This window comes from Argopecten irradians, chromosome 1 (assembly GCF_041381155.1).
Source record: "Argopecten irradians isolate NY chromosome 1, Ai_NY, whole genome shotgun sequence".
NCBI classification, from domain to species: Eukaryota; Metazoa; Mollusca; class Bivalvia; order Pectinida; family Pectinidae; genus Argopecten; species Argopecten irradians.
This window is the reverse complement of record NC_091134.1, coordinates 21,192,853-21,211,871: the sequence shown is the minus strand read 5'-3', so window position 1 is coordinate 21,211,871 and position 19,019 is coordinate 21,192,853. Positions and strand designations below refer to the sequence as shown.

General features: G+C 34.8%; 2 protein-coding genes across 5 annotated transcripts; one reads left to right on the top strand and one right to left on the bottom strand.

Moving 5' to 3' along the window:
• Positions 1-126: 126 nt before the first annotated feature.
• LOC138320594 (beta-microseminoprotein-like) lies at positions 127-5,155 on the bottom strand. Its single transcript, XM_069263681.1, has 4 exons — positions 5,019-5,155; positions 1,982-2,130; positions 828-945; positions 127-302 (listed from the first exon to the last, which is right to left on the bottom strand). The coding sequence occupies exons 2-4, from the start codon at positions 2,061-2,063 to the stop codon at positions 176-178; spliced, it is 327 nt and encodes a 108-aa protein (XP_069119782.1). The 5' UTR covers positions 2,064-2,130; positions 5,019-5,155; the 3' UTR covers positions 127-175.
• On the top strand, positions 5,091-18,502 carry LOC138320548 (metabotropic glutamate receptor 4-like). 4 transcript variants are annotated; one of them, XM_069263606.1, is made up of 11 exons: positions 5,091-5,191; positions 7,811-7,923; positions 9,199-10,055; positions 10,786-10,898; positions 11,334-11,533; positions 11,949-12,165; positions 12,463-12,596; positions 12,898-13,077; positions 13,444-13,563; positions 15,386-16,513; positions 16,861-18,502. In XM_069263606.1, exons 3-11 carry the CDS (start codon positions 9,543-9,545, stop codon positions 17,205-17,207), a joined length of 2,952 nt encoding a protein of 983 aa, XP_069119707.1. In that variant the 5' UTR covers positions 5,091-5,191; positions 7,811-7,923; positions 9,199-9,542; the 3' UTR covers positions 17,208-18,502. The 4 variants fall into 4 exon arrangements, with proteins under 4 accessions (XP_069119707.1, XP_069119687.1, XP_069119715.1 ...); XM_069263586.1 differs by having other exon boundaries at positions 5,131-5,265; XM_069263614.1 differs by lacking the exon at positions 5,091-5,191 and adding an exon at positions 6,248-7,159.
• The last annotated feature ends 517 nt before the right edge of the window (positions 18,503-19,019 follow it).

The following is a 19,019-nucleotide window of genomic DNA, read 5'->3' as shown; positions in this document are numbered from 1 at the left end:
AGTTCTGTTGAATTCAATGTTATATATTTATAGAGAAACGTAAAATATAAAATTCAAATTAACATGACGATATTGATCAAGGTATGTTGAAACTTCGTCGAAAACAAAGAAACATTTGCAGCTAAATATGGTCTAGTAATTTATGTTTAATTTTGAACAATCATAAATGGATTTATCAACCTACAAGAGTAGTATCACAAGGTTCTAAATGATTATGAGCACTGACGATTTTGAAGCTACATCCGTCTTTCAGCATGTAACAGCTGTCAGGGATAGCAAACACTCCAGCCTGGTGTCCAAATCTGAAAATATATTCGAATGCACGTATTTCCTTTTCTTTTGGTATAATCAAATATCATTATACTCATTCAGATACAGTTCTTTAAAACAGATAACATGTAAGAGAAATCAAGGGCAGAACATGTGTTGGCTAATTGTGAATAGAACTCTTACACTATCTATACGCAATAGCTGGTTCATAATTCCGCCCATTAATGATAAAAAATATATCTCTGACCATTATTTCCTTCGCGTTTTGAATCTTAATCAGGATTCTGCTATTTTCAATACAGTTTGCTTTTATGTCATGTTTATTTATCTGCAACTTTTTTATTTTTAAAATATTTAGGATCTAATCATTTACAATTTCTGGACTTCACAGATCACATCAACTTTTGCGCCATGAATTACGCAAAAACTTTATCGCATACAAAGTAAGTGTATTTACAGTAATTGGTTGATGTCATGACGTATTTAACCGCATACAAAGGAAGTGTATTTACAGTAATTGGTGGATGTCATGGCGTATTTATCGCCCATCTACTCACCCACAGCACTGCATGCTGCTGTCCTTGCCACAGTTACATGACATACAGGCATCCATATCCCTGTAAGTATCTCCAGGCGCAATGTGATGTCCTTTATAACTACATCCGTCACCATTGGCTGAATGACAAAATAATTAAAGTTATAAAGAATATGATTCGAACTTTCATAGCCAATATGTTAAATAGAGGTTATACAAGGAGTGGGTTTTGGATATGGAATTTATTCCATGCGAATAAGCGAAGTTACACTAGACACGAGCTTTTGAAAAAATAGCTTACAAGTGTGGAATAAATTCCATATTTAATGAGTCGTATGACCTTTTTCCACCGCAGCTATATCCGCTTTTAACCAATAGAAATATGGTGAAGATAAGGTAACTTTTTAAAAACGAAATATGAAAATAAGGTGTTCTGATATTTTTATCGGTAAAAGGGCTCTGATTAATAATAAAAAGTAATATTTTGATAAAGATTCCATTAATATTCAATTCTGTTGATTGGGAATATATTTAGGATGAATTTTTTCATCACCAAATATTAGGTCAGTATCACAACACATATGTTTTCTATAAAGAGTTTGATTTTCCTAGCGAGATGTTCACATGACGTTACGGCGGCCATTTTGTCCGAATACTTCTGCCCGGTCTCTGTAGGAAGAACACTATTGTTATAGCTGGTCATATTAGGAAATTATGTTTTTGAAATAATGTCAAACTGTCCTTGCCTGGCAGATATAAGGGATGGGAAGGGTCAAATATAGCCTAAATAAGTAAGCTGGTACAATGACGTCTTTCAGCGGTTATCGACAGTTTTTAATTTTTGTTTCCTATATTACCTTGGTTAACCCCTATTGGTCGATAATGAAACGTGCATGCTCGCAACATTTAATGGCGTCAATGTCAAATGAATGTGACGTAACTGTAAATCAATCACGTTCCATCATTTCCGTTCATTCATCATCAACAAAGTAGTAAATGCTGCCCATCACTCTCTCTAGCGGGCTGACACAATCAGATGCCTTTGTCTCCAATACAATGACTTTATGTCCATGCTGAATATATATGTATCGACCATTTAGTGACAGTTGTTCAATTTGAATTAAAAACCTTCCATAACAAGCTAATCATAACAAGTTGAAGGGACGCTGAACTTACGGTCTGGCATCGACATCATACACGAGGACTCCACTCTTACAGAGAGGACACAGATCAAGGTGACAATCCAAAGAGCCGACATGTTTGGAGAGAAGGTCTGAAGGTCGTTATGGCTCTCTACACTTACTGTGATAAGGAAGGTCTTTAACCTATGAAGATAAGATTTGGAACTGTTTAACTAGAACTGTAGGCCAAAGATTAAAGTTGTATTTCTTGTAATTTTCACCTACACAAACTGTCTTAAAACATACATTTTGTAAATGTGGATGCTTATACACCAATATACTATTGACAAAGAAGTAAATGTCGCATGAAATATCACACGTTTTCAAAGAACCGTTACCGTCAACGCCATGTTTCAATCAAACTTTCGGGTAATGTAGGAAAACAGAGTTGCACCACGGGACCGACAACGACAATACCCGTACAGATCGGAATAGATCGAAACAAGACCCCCTCCCACTAGCTGGGTGCTACAAATTGAGCTACTTGGTCGCCGATGAACGACCCAATCCAGAATAGTTACTATCTTCCTTCCCTAACTTAGATCTTTGTTCCGAAGATTTGCCACACAAACCAGATTGGGTGTCCCATTGGTAAGAGAACTTATAATTGAATTAAGGTTTGGTCACAGGCACCAAATATAGAAACTTGCCACTTGTCTACTAAATGCCACTGATGTTTCGAAAACATCACACAATGTAAGTGCCTTTTTTCGAAATGACTATATAACAATTTGCAGTCAAATAGGACAATATCTAAATGTGACCAATCAGAAGCATCCCTTATCTGTCCATGATAACCGTATTAAATCATGTGACGTGTGAAATAATAGGCATCTATATGATACATTACCTGACCAAGTTTAACAAAATAGATCAAATGACTTATGAGTTTTTGGTCATTTTACAAAATCTGTGCATTATGACCTGGCTCCTTTGGGACCAAAGTGTTAAAAAAACCCAAAAAACTTCCAGGACAAATTCCCCAACATTACTGTACAATATCAGCAGATTGGAAGGAGAACATTCGCGGACGACAGACAGTCAGACAACATGCAGGATGATTCCAGTATATTCCCAGAAGAATGTAGTACTGACGGAATCAAACTAAGGGAAGTAACTCTGATAAATCATAATTTTCCGAGACGGTAGCAATCGTATTACCGGTAAATAATTTAATCTGTGTCGACTGAACGAACACGTGATAACAACACTTTTATCTCGCACCACGTGATTAGTTGAGGTGATTATGACTTTGAACGTTATTTATAATCAACATGGAGGTCCACGAACGTATCTATTCTGTATTGCAACTGTCTATTGTGTATCAACCCATCCTTAAATGTCCGGGTTATTATCTATTACTATCTATTTATGTGTAAACATACTTGTAGGTAGGCGAGACTGCTAAATAGATCGAAATAGTCAGCATAAGTGATTCCGAGAAATCTTATAATGGGGTAGTGAAATAAGGAAGACAAAATCAACTGTTAAACTATGATTAGAGAATACCCATATTTGAAGAAACCATAATCAACTACAGACTGAAAGGATATATCGCAGTCAACAAAGATATCTTGGTAAAATCTAAAAGGAGGAAACAAACAGACCTTGCATTCCAGAAGAGCAGTTGTATTTCGCTTTAAAGATGACGTCAAGTGAAATAAGCATGAAAAAACCAAATACTCATAACTTAAAGATGCTCCACCGCTGACAAATGGTATTTTTTTTTACTATCTAAAATAGGAGCAGACTATTTAGTATTTTTCTTCAGTTACAAAAGTTACTTACTTTACACCATTATCACCATTGACAAGTTTGAGCTTCTAATTTTACTTTAAGTTAAAAGTTTGAAAAATAATCAATTGCATCCCGAAAAAAATCCGTGGCACTATATCCTATATGGGATGAAGAACTGATTGCGCATGAACCAAAGGCAAAATAAATTATTTTATATTATTTTATGTGTTAATTAGACATATGTATACACGATTAAAAAATAATTATTGTTCAAATGATGAATATCATTTAAGCTCTGTCGGCGGTGGAGCAAAAAATGATATTCATCATTTGAACAATAATTGGTGTTTAATCATGTATATAATAGTCTAATTAACACAAAAAATAATATAAAATAATTTATTTTGCCTTTGGTACATGCGCATTCAGTAGTTCATTTCATATAGATATAGTGGTACGGATTTTTTTCGGATGCAATTAATTATTTTTCATATTTTTAACTTAAAGTAAAATTAGGAGCGGTGGTAATGGTGTAAAGTAAGTAACTTTGTAACTGAAGAAAAATACTAAATCGTCTGCTCCTGTTTTTAATAGAGAAAAAATACCATTTGTCAAGCATCTTTAAGCTCTGTCGGCGGTGGAGCATCTTTAATAAGGGTAAAGAAAAAAAGGGATATATAAATATGTTGAAGGAGTAACGTTTTCTCTTTCAACGATGTTCGTCTGATAAATATTTACGTCAATTCAGACCCATGTTAGAATCGGTTCACAACAACATAAACGAATGAAAAGAATAAAGTCAATTTAACCTCATTTTGTAAATGGAGTATTTCAAGAGGACGTTATTATATCGACCGATTTTTTTATTCTTTTTGTATCTGTATGTTGAAGTAAACAATCGAAATCTGTTCAAAATATTACATTGGTAACAAACCCTAAAACATCAGATTAAAACAGACAATTTAACATCGTAACTTTAACTAAGAGGGAAATTAAATATTTGTTGAAAACCATACCACGCTTTTTTGCCATCGTCAATATGCCAAACATACTACTCAATTATTTTTAATCGTCCATTTGCCAAACATACTAAACTTTTTTTTTCAATCGTCCTTTTGCCAAACATACTACACAATTAAAGATTTTCTTTCAATCGTGTATTGCCATACACAACTCAGTTCATTACTTCGTTCCGTTATCAAATTGCTGAATGTACGATACACAAACATCATCTTTCACTCGTCCATTGGTTCCTTCTATTTGCCGACCACACCACACGGTTACGGTTTCCTTACCCCACGAGTATCCCTTGCGGTGACGACCGGAGATAGTATGTAGATAGGTGGTGTGGTGTAGTAGGTGTTATTGTGTATCACTGGACGTATAACCCGCACAACAATCATTACAGTTTATAAACAATGTGACATCGGACGTTCATTCCTCCTCTGAAGCCAGCAGATGTTTACCGGTAGGTTGTACATCCCCAGCGTTGGCAGATATTCTCCACAGTAACCTCTTGTTGTGAGTCTACAACATAACAAGGTCAGACATTTTTTTTTTGCTTTTTTGAGCTTATCTTATTTTAATCTTAATTTTTGAATTGTGTTTAGATCCAGGATACAACCCTTGCTGTTTGTCAATCCTTATTTCTTTTCCATCTTTTGCGTTCACAACAAAGCAAACAATCGCACGATAGTTTAAAAGATAAATGCAGGCGGTTTAATTTTCTAAAATGTGAAATTAGTATTTCTGTTGATGTCGACTATGCTATAACATTTGTCAGGCCAGGAAGACCAAACATGTAATGTTTCAGATGTACTGTTTCCTGTCATCTCGACATTGTGCCCTCAGGGACGGAGGGAGAGGATACATTGAGGGTCATAAGAGTCAACACTTACAGTTTTTGTACAATATATTGCTATTTCCCGTCTCCCCTTACATCCATTCGTAGCTAAAAATAAGTGTATGAATAGTTAAAATGTTTGTCAACATTGGAGATATGATAATGATACTGTCGATAGGAGGAAGATGAAACTGTCCTAATCTAAATTTACACATGAATAAGCAATTGATATAAATATATTCCGTCGGCATATAAATAAGTGTTCAAGTCAGGGTAAACGGATTGTTGTTAGAGAAAACAGATTAAACCACACTACAGTAAATCACGGTTATAACGAACCTTTCGAACAAAATCACTTCGTTATAAGCTTAGTTCATTATATTGCAGATATGTTATAGGAATCAAAACAAAGTGAGTTCGTGCAAATCTTCTCTAGTGTCCATTAACCAATTTATAATGAAAATCAGTCATTTAACAGAATAATGAGAATATATCGCCTCTATTTCACATAAAGAAGAAACGCATGTTCAATGTAGTTAGCATGTAAGTGTTGTCATTATTGTATTGAATGTATATTATCAACTAAATCATTTATCAATATGCTTAACAATTTGGCATTTCGAATTGAAAATCAATTGAGTGAAAATGCGCAATCCATAGTTTAAATCTAATGTATTCTTACTATACCAAGACTAAACCTAAAAACAGGGATATAGATATAAAATATAAAGCCAAGACACACATGTGAAAAAGACTATGTTCGTTCTCGGGCAGAAGGGATATCTGAAGCTAGGGACTGACATTAATAACTTAACGATATAATACCAATCATTCCTGATACTTATGAATACAACATGATCACCAGGAAGAAATGTATTGGCTTGATGTTTTAAGATACTCCATATAGTTGAGAAGCGTTCCAATGTTCCCTATTTAGTTCTTGGATTGCATCAAAGAGGTAACTGCATGCAATACATAAACATATTGAATTGAGTAACACTACTATCGCTTCTGATAATTAAACTTAGGAAGATAATTTTCTGAGTATCAAAAGATTACTTATTTTACTGCTTTCTATATTTTGGATTAACTAAGAAATAACATTAATTAATGTTCGGAATTTAAAGGTCGGGACGCTATAGTTTAATCAAACTTCAAGAAATGCTCTTTGAGCTTTAGATATACTACAGTGTAATCTTGGCATATTTTAAATAAGACATTAAGCATTATTTTGAAATAGATACATGTATTAGTAAGACATATTTAGTGAGCAGACGACAGACTTTGAATCTCTGCTATCTGTACTGTGATTAAGACACACAATGTGTACAGTGTGACCCCCATTCATTGTGTGTAGGGTATAGATAGGTAATTATAGGCGATCAACTTAAGCGCCATTTCCTTTCATCATCCAGTCATCAACAGTTAAGGTCAAACGGCTACATGCGGAACATCTCCATGTTTACTGTCCGTTTAATGGATGTTAACATTCGCTACACATTTTTAAGCCATGAGTGTCTTGTCGAAAGCGACCCTAGACACATTAAAACCTCACGTGCTTTGTATAGACCCCTGAGACACCGGATAATGAAGGTTTGCAATTTATTGCATTGTTATCGTTTAACTTCACGGTAAGAAAGGAAGTAAGATAAATAGATAATGTTGATGAAAGTAATTTAACATAGTGGATTAAACATATGTGTAATATGTATCAACCATATATGCTGCAAAAATAGTTCATGGTTGTTATAGTTTCATGTATTGAGTAACATTAAATAATCCTGATGATCATGGCTCAACAGTTGCATGAACAAATGTATTAGCATTATCAATATAAAGGAATAAGAAACAATTAACACTTATAGGAGATATAAACCAATAGTTCAAGCAAACGTTACACGATTATGCTTTATGCTACCTGTCAAAAAATCTTAATGGATAATTTTTGTTTTATTTACATTGTTCTTTTTCTGTTATCCTTTGATATATTCATCATTATTAAAGGTCTCCGTATATTGTGCTTTATATACATTCGTTAGCTCAGGAATAAAAAAACGAGATGTTATGTCCCTTGAGAATTTCAGTAAATCATTACTATTGTATCAGCTAATTATGGAAACGCGTATTATCATCATGGCAATGGGTATCCAGTGAAATTTTATCTTTTTTCTACTTTTGCTGGTATCAATATCACCATTAACTAATTGCTCTTACTAAATTAATTTCGCATGTTTTCCCTTCCAGGTATTTCTATGGGTTATGATAGGATATTTGAGGTATGTTAGACTAGCGAATTGAGATTTCTCCAACACCTGACAGCTTCATTTACCTGAAAAATCTTCACACAGGTATTGCAGGTAAGTCATCAGCGTGACCTAACACACAGGTATGTGATTAGGTAAATATTACGTACAGGTTCATCATTATTAATCACCCAGTCAACTGTCGCGTGACCTGATCTGCAAGTGCGTTGGCATGGGAGATTAAACTTACACATGGATACTTTTACTTAATTGCATCAAATGGCGATGAAATAAAACAAAATATAAAAAAACCTGATCGGTTTGGAGAATGTATAAATGTAATGAACCCAACTCCTACCACTCCGACAGCGTTAAATTAACTACAAGCTTTGGCCAAAATAAAACATAGTTTACTTCGTTACAGTTTCGGCGATCTTATGAATGAATATTCATATTATTAATTTTTTATAAGTATTGTAAATTTCATGTATATTCCCCTTGTTTTGTTTGTTTTTATTGTTATTATTGAATGTGGTGACAACTCTTTGATGTAGAATCAACTGCTATTTTGGATATTATAAACACTATCAATTACGACCATTTGTATTATTGTTTAGAATTTTAAAGTTGCCTGGTATGAGTTCACCAGGAAATTAAAATATATGTATATTGACTGGCGGAAATGGGTTATAGATAAAAAAAATATAATACTTATAAATTACCGGTTTCGTTACTGCTTTTGATAGAGTAACTGAAAATGCATGATTCCTGTTAATTTGTATAATGGAAATTATCCACAATTTCAAAAGTGAGAATTTAGGAAATTTACGGTTATTCTGACACAGCTGAATAAACATGTGATATTGATAGATTTGAGATTTGTCGGGAAGTGGATACTTAGATGTCACTGGGTATTCAGATTGAACCTGGTTGATACTTTAGTATAACCCGTAATCCACTCGCTTATATACAATCAATAGATCTGAATATAATACATTTCGTTACTAGCCATACCGTTAGACGACTAAACGGAATAATGATATACATTTCATATATCTGAAGATATCTAGTGTCAATCTCGGCATGTCAGAGTAGACCGACCCATAACATCAGAGAATGTGACGCGTTGAAAAATTGATGAGGAACTTGTCCACAATTACGATCACATATACTGTAAATACCTACCTTGTCGACTAGCTCTGGATAAAGACCGCTTGCTTAATGAGACCAATTGTAACATCAATACAATGTGACCTGTATTTTCAAAGCCCACTAAGCTATTAAGAATTTGCGTTCATAGTAAGTTTGTTTCCGTTTTCTGTAAAACAGTTTTGTATATTTGTTATCTACAAGTCATTGAGTGTTATTGTTTTTATTTTTATTTTAAAGGTACTCGACGATCAAAGCACTGTCTAAGACATTGTGTAGCGGTAGTTCCATTGACTGGTATTTTTTATCAATTCCCTACTATCAGCTTTACAGCCATATGTAGCTACCATCACATGGAACGCTTGCAATGATTCGTACACATAGACGACATTATGAACAATCCGATATGTCAACAAAAGAGCACACGCGACGCGAATTGCAGACGTCATGCTGAGAGGTTTATAAACGTTTTGCTTTCATCTCCGGAGTATGCAGCCATTATGAAAACTTTTAGAAATCAGCACGTTCAATTGGTGTGACAAGAACAGCAGAATATTATAAAAGGTCAATGATCGAATAGGGCGATGTTGACAAGTAGAAATAAGTTTGGGGTTTTCGTCATAACTTTGTGTGTATTAGTGTACCCAACTTTCGGAAGGTTGAGAGCAAACATATCTGGTGACGTTGTATTGGGGGGCCTGTTTCCTATCCATAGAGGGACAGACGATGGTCAATGTGGGGATATCCAGGAACAAGATGGGATACAAACTCTCGAAACGGCCATATGGACTTTACAACAGACTAACAAGGAACATGAAAACCTCAAAATTGGAATTGTTGCTATGGATACATGTGAATCCGATACAATTGCTCTGGAAAACGCTCTGGAATTCGTCAGTATGGATGGAGTTAACTTCGACTCCGACCCCGTTGACAGTGACTTCGTTTGTCGTGATGGAAGCCTCCCATACCGGAATCCCTCTTCTTCTACCGGTCCCGTGCGCATGGGCAACAGGGCGGTAGGTGTGGTGGGAGCAGCTTTCAGTCAGGTTTCTATAGCAGTTGCAAGCTTCCTTCGACTTTTCAAAGTTCCACAGGTAAATCAAAAATATAATATTTAATGCTATTAAAAGATAAATAACTACATAGAAACGTTACTATCATCCCTATAAAGCAGCCTCAAGCGTAAAATGGAGTATGTTAATGTTTTGCACGTCATTTAGAATGCTGGCATACGTAGCGCTGTTGCAAGCATTCAGGTGATAAGGATTTAAGAAGCTGTTCCAATAAATGCCAATCTATCCACAGTCACCCCGATATGATTTGATTAACTAGACATGATAACATTCTAAAATTATCTTTGCAATATAAATATAACACTTGGATAGTTATAATGTTATCTATCCGACACGCTGGTTTATCACTGACCTAGATATGATTTTATAATGACAATCGATACCGCCTGACAACTGTGTCATATTGGTTAAGTAAAGACACTTGTAATCGGTATCCCACCGTTTCTGTATCTCCTAGTCTTATATCTTCGTATTGACGTATTATCTATAAGAATTGTTTTATTACCATACCCGTCTCCATCGAATCATTCTGACTTTTTCTGCATTTTAATACATTACAAAGTGTAATGGAATTGGACTGGGTCGACCATTCGGTGACCAGGTAGCTCAGTCGGTATAGCATTCGGTTAGTGTTCGGAGGTCCCTGATTCGAATCCCGGTTTGATCGCTAAAATTTCTCCTCATCTGTTACAAAAGTATCAGTCAATATCATCTATCACATACAGACACTGTCCTTTTTCTTTTATCACAGATAAGTTACTGGTCAACTAGTCCGGAACTTAGTGACCAAGACCGGTTTTCTTATTTCAAGAGAACCGTACCTTCCGATGCATTCCAGGCCCGTGTTATCGTTAACATCCTTCTGTAAGTTCAGATTTCTGCTCATGGCGAATATGCTTTTCAATGATGCATAGTCTACTATTCGATGGATGAATGTTGCTTTCACGTTTCTTCCGTTGAGGGCATGGCAGTTTTGGAAAAGCTTAGCATTTAAACTGCTACTCTGGGTTTTTCCCCAAAAAAGCGATAAGATAAACTAATGTTAAATGCAAAACAATTTTTCAGGATTATTGTATAATTTTCTCTTTACTTAATGGTGGAAATGTTCTAAAATAAAGTTCAAAAGAAAATCAACAAAAGCAGAATATGTTAATTTATTAAATTGCATATAGATTATTGATGAAATACATACTACTGACCCGCATTTCAATTGTATCTTGAATGTGGTTATTGTGATGAAGCAGAATAGATTAGTATAGATAGCAAATTTATGACAAAAACTATTCATGTGTGTTTCAGTCAAATGGAATGGCGGTATGTTGTAGCTTTATATGAGATGACAAGTTACGGATCAAACCTGTACTTCGAGACAAAACGTTTGGCGGAAGAGGAAGGCATTTGTTTTGGCTTGGCGGAGAAAATCACAGCTCCTAAAGACGGAATCGATGAAGAAATGGAGCAACTTGCTTACAGAATTTCGAATGTCAAGAACACACATGGTAGGTGACTAAGATATAAGAATGAAAGAGGAGATGAACGCATCAATTTTTTTTACTAATGATGTAGTTGTATAATGTATTTTCATGAAGTTATGTATTTTGATTTTATTAATATCCTATGTGGTTTTCTTTCGCAATTTGTTATTATGAACGTTTTTAATACTCTAAGGTTAAACACTTAAAAGTATTATTAAGAAAACATCGAAATCAGGATAAAATATTTGGAAATCGGGCGACTTACTGAGCTGGACATCATTAGCTCAACGAAGCATTTGCTCCAGTGTTTACGCAAAATCTTCTTTTAATTGTTTTAAATTTAAGTCTCGAGATCTTAAGATTTGTGTTAATGATACTTAGTGTGACTGAATGGTTCACCTGATTAATTACAGGTAAGTAAATACCTTACAAATTACAGGTAAAGTCGTAGTGATCCTTATTACGCATTACGGTCTAGCCAAGGCGTTGTTTGAGGCGGTCGACAGGAAGTCATTAGCAGACACGGTTCACTGGATAGGTGTTGACGCATGGGCAGGAAGGCAATTTGACGAGAGTATCCAGAAAGTTGTGGGTGGAGCCATAGCTGTACAACCATTGGCCAGAAAATTAGAGGGATTTGATGGCTATTTTACCAGGTGAATGATACTACCGGAATTGCCAAACTTTAACTCGATGTAACCCATATTCAATCAACGGGCTTTTCATATTTCCGTTATTCATCAGGGGTACATAATTTTATTATCCTTCGATATCTATATCTATAAAGTATTGTACGAATCTTTATATTGAAAAGTGCTAGTCAGAATACGTATCTTAACATTAACCATTCAAAAACCTACAAAGCTATCATTGTTCATTATATGACACAGATGAACTTGTATGCTAACATGATTAGTAAGCCTTGTGGTCTTATCGTTTTGTATCATTTCTAGTCTAACTCCAGCAACCAATACTTGGAACCCGTGGTTCCGAGATTACTGGGAGGACCATTTTAAATGCAAGTTTCAAGGAAATGACACAGACGGGAATTCTTGTACAGGCAAGGAACGATTGGGCCCCGATAACGGTAAATCATTACGTTCTTTACAATACTGTCATAAATTTATTATCAGTGTTTACCGGTAAGAACAGCGCGTCTTACGAGATCAGTACCTTTAACATCAGTTGGTACAAATCTGACAGAAACAAACGCGTTGTCCTGGAAAAGGAGACAAATGAAGAATAAAAACAGGTAATTAAACTGCCAATTGCTGCAATACATTGCAGTTTGGTCAGTCTACCCTATCGGATACTAAAGTATATCTGATAACGAAGACGTATCAATTCAATTGATAATGATAGCTGATTAATTCTCATTCACACTGTAGGATACGAACAGCTCCAGTCTCTGTATTATGTGAGGGACGCCATCCAAGCGTTCGCCGGAGCTCTACACCAGATTCACCTGGATACGTGTGGATTGTACTATCGTGGCATATGTCCTAATATGGCAAGTAGACTTTCTGGAGATTTGTTACTGTCGGCTCTAGATGACGTCAATTTTACAGGTAAATATATGGGCTTGCAGGTTTTCTTTAGATTAACCTATTTTTCGGGTTTATTTTTTTACGTCAATCTTCATATACATTTTTGAGAACAGTTTTCCTGCTCTGTAAGATTATTTCACATGTGTGTACTAGCAAGTCATTATCAATACAAACTCGTAAATTGCTAGGTGAAATAATATTCACAAGTAGTCATCCTCGCTAAGTAATAAGTTTTGATATAACTTACATTGTTTTATTCTTTACGATTAGCTGTTACACTGAACTCATTATTTTGAAACCAAGCAAATACTGTTATTGATACAGGCCGTAAATAATTTCAATACATGAAAGAAAATAACACGATATTATTCATTGTTATTTATGCAGATCCCCTTGGATTCCCATTCCACTTCATTAATGGTACGGACGGACCTCCACGATACAGCATCACAATATACAGAAAGGTTGGCAATAAGTTCCAATGGCAGGAGGTGGGCAATTACACTGGTAAGTTGTTTAACATGATTGAAAATCAATCGGGTACTTTGATAGCGCTTTGACTTTTCTGAAGGTTTTTAATGAAGTGAATTGAAATGTTACGAATGATAAAAAATATGCACGAAGACAATCTTTTTCCATGAATTCATGCTTTCACATGGAAATTTAAATTGTTTCGCCATTTCAGGAAACGTTAAATTATTTCAAACAAATAGTAAAGTTGTGGATGGAGATGGGTTACTGTTGTATAAACTGTTGTAAGGAAACTCGTCATGTTTACACCGTTGCCGAATTGACTAATGTATTACATATTTATGGGAAGAGTTATCTTACCGTTTTACAGGGGTCCCACTTCACCACATGAAGTTGATTCTATAGTGTTATACAATGAGATCCCATTTTACTACAGTATATACATTAATTTAAAGAATGGATTTGACAACTTTAGGTTTTTTTTTTTAAATAAAATAAAAAGAAAATGTGAATATGCGAAGTAGGATTTTAGAAATGAGCGTTTGTCTTTTATCAATTTGGATTCCAAAAAATGCAAGACATTATGAAATTGAAAAATATGCATTGCTGTGTATTTTCAAACATTGACTCATCAGGAAGTTTTTGTATTGTTCGTTTTTGTTTTTGTTTGTTTGTTTGTTTGGGTTTTTTTTTTTTTTTGTTTTTTTTTTTTTTTTTTTTGAGAGAGAGATAAATCATAATCAATTTGCCTCATATACTGGACACACACTATGCTTCTATAAAAAATCATTGTACACTGTATTTACACAAGTTTTCCATCGTCGGTTATAATACAAGACACCTATTACCGTCGTAAAATTCCATAATTTATTGCAACACTGACATGGTCACTATAATGTGATCAGTAATAAACTAAAACAATATGTAAACTATCTACACTCTTAAAGCCAAATCGCGAAATCTTGATTCGTTACAAATCAATTTATCTTATGTAAATAGAAAATCATGGTTCTTACCTTTGAAAATGAGCATTTATTATAATTCATCTTCAGCATTTACTTTATTTAGATTTTTATCAAAAAGTATTTTTATATAATTAAAAACCTTACATTTGTTATAGCACATTTACGCTAAATCCAGTTTGTATTTGATATAACATCCCATAAGTTTCGTTTTTATGTCCTAGTTCATTATCCTTATTTTCTAGTAGGTATAAGGATGTCCACAATACCATTATTCCGTGATATATAATTACTAACAGGAAAAATGTACAGAACATGCCTTCATGGTCACTCAAGAATAGTTTATTGGGCTAAACCGAGTTTCAGTTAATAAATAGTCACTCCATATTTATATGTTTTTGCTTGATTAAGAATGATTCAAATAATACAAAAGCACTGAAGGGTTGACAATACGATTTTTTTCCTTTTTTCTGTTTTCGTCGCCTCTTGTTGTGAATTAAATGACAAAATAGTTTTAAAATGTTTTTAAATGAAATTGCTATAAAGTAGCTATATGCCTTTTGTGGCTTTTGTATATATTTTAATTTTCCTGGTTAAATTTTGTCTACGAGGATTCAGTGTTTTTCTGAACATGCATCCATCAGTTTAAATACTTTTATTATGTTTAATACCCAAAATATAGTATTACATTTATGTAAAACTGTGTATATCAAATACTTTAATACTTAGTAATTGTGATTTTATAATATAAAAAGTTTCTTTCTTGATAAACCTGTTGCTAGAATATATTTTGATGTGCGTATGTACAACTTTTCCAGAATTATTTCTTCGAAATACACTCCAACGTATTGTTTTAAAACAATAATTGCAAAATGTGCACCTATGTTCTGTTTTAGGCTTAGAAGGACATTACCGATTTGATCTCCAAGATCTGCCCTTTAACAAGTCTGTCTGTTCGTCCCGCTGTGCAATCGGCCAGGAGAGACGCGTCCTAGCCAGTCGACCATGCTGCTGGTACTGCAAAGACTGCACCAAGGACCAATATGTATCGAAAGATCACACGTGCGAAACGTGCCCACAAAGTACTTCGCCGAACAACTTCCGGAATGCCTGTTCTCCACTTCCGACGGAGTTTGTTTCATTTGACGATTCCATCGCCATTGCTGCAAGTGTGTTTTCTAGTATAGGGATTGTATTGTGCGTGTTCGTTTTCGTAATTTATATTCGGTACCGTGCAACGCCAATTGTGAAAGCTTCTGGTATAGAATTAAGTTTTGTTTTGTTAGCTGGAATAGTGCTATCGTATGGGGCAACTTTCATCTTTGTTACGAAGCCTTCCTCTGTGGTTTGTGGATTCCGTCGAGCTCTGCTGGGAATATGCTACACCGTGTGCTATGCAACTATACTGATAAAGACTAACAGAATATACAGAATTTTTTCGATGAAAGAAAGAGTGAAGAGTATTAAAATGAAACGCTTTACAAGCTCTAGATCATCTTTGGTGATAACTCTTCTGCTTTGTGCTATTGAAGTGGTAGCCATTGTGGTGTGGCTGATATTCGATCCACCAAAAGCGGTCAACATGGACTACATAACTGATGACGTAGTACACAATATTTTGGTCTGCCATGACAGTATGGATTTTTCATATATTGGAGTATTGATATACCCTTTTTTACTTATGTTATTATGTATTGTATATGCTGTGAAGACAAGAAAGACTCCTGATGGATATAACGAGACAAAATTTATAACATTTTGTTGTTCTTCCACTGTGATTGTGTGGATAGCATTCATTCCAACCTATTTTTCGACCAGTAACTCTTTTCTGCGAGTGGCATCATTAACAATATCACTTCTTGTAAATGCCACAGTGATATTGTCGCTACTATTCCTCAGGAAAATATACTTTGTGTTATTTAGACCAATGAAAAACACGCGCGAGAAGGTCATGAGTCGAGCATCCTTGAGCCATGACCTTGGCGATAAAGAGAGTAACTACAGCAACGCCCACACGAGGCCAGGTAAGTACAACAAAAATACAGTTACACACGTACTTCTACCTACAAGTATTAGGACACAACAAACTTCTGCGCATGCTTCATGTCATGTAGCGTTGAAAATCCGAGATATTCTTTCTTTTAGATATGTTTATATTCTCTCATCGACAATGCAAAATAGTAACTTAGCAACTACTGTTTTCATAGTTTTCATTTTTTTTTTTTTCATTTTTAATTTTTTTACTGACTGTAACAAGCAGAAAAATAATATATTTAGATTGTTATTTTGTCTCTAAAAAGTCGATATTCCATATGTATATAGTAAAGCTCCATGAGAATTGCTATAATTTTTAAATGGCTCTTGTTTCCAGTTTCCATGTGTTCTATCAGTAAACTGGACCCAAAGGAGCCCGAACGGCCAGCCAATGGCATAATAAAAGCAGAGGTTAAGCGCATGGACTCCGAGGGCTTTTCAACTTCTACCCCAGGGCTAGGCAGCTTGGGAATGAGTTTGAATGGGTCGCAAATTCTCGCTGAAGCTTTACCGAGGATGAGAGAATATACTCTGGACCCCATGGATATAACACCCCATGTTCACGGGGGAAGTGCAGATCCTGGACACAGTAGACTTAACACAGAGGGTCAACAAGTGATTCCCGAGATAAAACTAAATGGTGTGCCATTGTCTACAATAAAACCAAACAAAGCATTCTCGTGAAAATTCCTCGGCCGATTGTCTGAATGGACAAGTTCTGTCCTTTTACGCATTGGCTGTTGTATGATACCATATGAGTTCCAATGTCAGTATTTGTCATATGATATAAATGTATTCAATTTTTGGTAGTTTTAAAGAATCGATAACATTCCGAAAACGTTGATATGTTCTTCTTCGCTCTCTGTATTTTTTATTATACCTATGTATTTGTATTGGCAGTTTGAACATACCAATAGTGACAGTGCGCAATGCGAGGAGCGACAATGTGTACGAATGTTGGTTTACAGTATACTATAGATATTATTGATAAATATAATTGGCAGCAATAATCACTGAAATGCAGTATTTGTTCCTTTATTTCGCAATCTGTTTCAGTTTAGTTATGCTTTATTCCAAATATTATTCTGCCGTTATTTCGTCTGTTTATATGTTTGGGTCAGTATCTGGCGACGACATAGTTACAGAATAATTAGTAATAGCAAAACACTTTGCGAGATAATCCATATTTCCATTTATGTTTCTGTATTAATAATGTAGATATTGGACAATGGGATTTACAGAAGTATATGTTTTGATTTAAAATAAAAAAAAACCAGTCAAAATGTTAATTAATTGCAAAAACAATCGTTGTATATTGAGGAAAAAAATAACTCATTAAGTGATATTGTTCAGGAATGAAATTTCTCTTTTCCAACTCAACGGTTTGGGGGATTTTATCAATCACTTTCAGACATAAAGAAATGGACGAAACACAATAAAACTTAACATACTTTTTATGTGGACTTTGTAGCACAGAGAGTGATAACTACTGAAGAAAAGGAAATTCGCTGTACAGCAATATCGTCCTTCTAGGACCCATCAGTAACTCTAGGGGCCAAAATTGTAGAAATCCAGTATTAATGTCAGGGGAAACCAGTCTTCAGACTTCTAGACTTCAGATATACCTGTACAAGGGATTGGTGTGAAATATATCATTATTTTTCATGTACACTTATAGGGTGTGGTTCTCTGGTAAGGTGAACGCAATACATTGTATGACAATAGTAGGGGAGGAGGGTAGCAGAAAGAAATCGGAAATGTGACGTCACTGTGTCTGATCGGTCACTCATAAATGTCAAATTGGTGATGTAATGTTCATAATATAATGTTTTATAAAGCAATGTATAATGTAATATATCAAAGACAAAGTATTCATAATGTAATATTTTACAGGAAGCATGCATAGAAAGATATTCATTGCATTAATTTAAAATAAACATGTATCTCTTTTTTATATATAAAGATTATACAAAAGTAAATTCTTTTTGTCATGTTTTATCATTTATTGAGCATTGATAGACACATATCCGGTCTAGTCACTCGTGTTTTATATACTGAATATGGATGATGGTGAATGGTAACATGGCCAACGTAGATTGGTGGATCTTAAACTTTCAATGAGGAGGGTCGAGCTGCTGGGATTCATTCGTGGCTTCGGCGTCACTCTTCTGAAAGAATGAAAGGATTGCAGGATTAATACGATTCAAAATGAAAAACCAATTTTATTTTAGAAGTCGATTAATAAAAATAAAAACATAAACTTAAATCAAAATATTTTTGTAAAGAAGCAAAAAGTGTAAATTTAAGAAGAATAGAGCCTCGAATCCAGTAAGAGTAAGCGTGCTTAATTCATGACACCCGCAATACAAATCTAGGTCAATCGGCGACACCTGTCATACAAATCTAGGTCAATTGGCGACACCTGCCACACAAATCTAGGCCACAGCGACACCTGCCATACAAATCTAGGTAAAAGAATAAAATCCCAGTCTCAAA

Excerpts from the sequence above, each read along its gene's own strand:
- LOC138320594 (XM_069263681.1), bottom strand. The coding sequence starts at position 2,063 with ATGTCGGCTCTTTGGATTGTCACCTTGATCTGTGTCCTCTCTGTAAGA. Across the intron at positions 946-1,981 it reads TATGATGTCGATGCCAGACC|CCAATGGTGACGGATGTAGT; the intron begins GTAAGTTCAGCG and ends TTTGTCATTCAG. Across the intron at positions 303-827 it reads AGCAGCATGCAGTGCTGTGG|ATTTGGACACCAGGCTGGAG; the intron begins GTGAGTAGATGG and ends ATATATTTTCAG.
- LOC138320548 (XM_069263606.1), top strand. The coding sequence starts at position 9,543 with ATGTTGACAAGTAGAAATAAGTTTGGGGTTTTCGTCATAACTTTGTGT. Across the intron at positions 12,166-12,462 it reads TTTGATGGCTATTTTACCAG|TCTAACTCCAGCAACCAATA; the intron begins GTGAATGATACT and ends TATCATTTCTAG. Across the intron at positions 16,514-16,860 it reads CAACGCCCACACGAGGCCAG|TTTCCATGTGTTCTATCAGT; the intron begins GTAAGTACAACA and ends TCTTGTTTCCAG.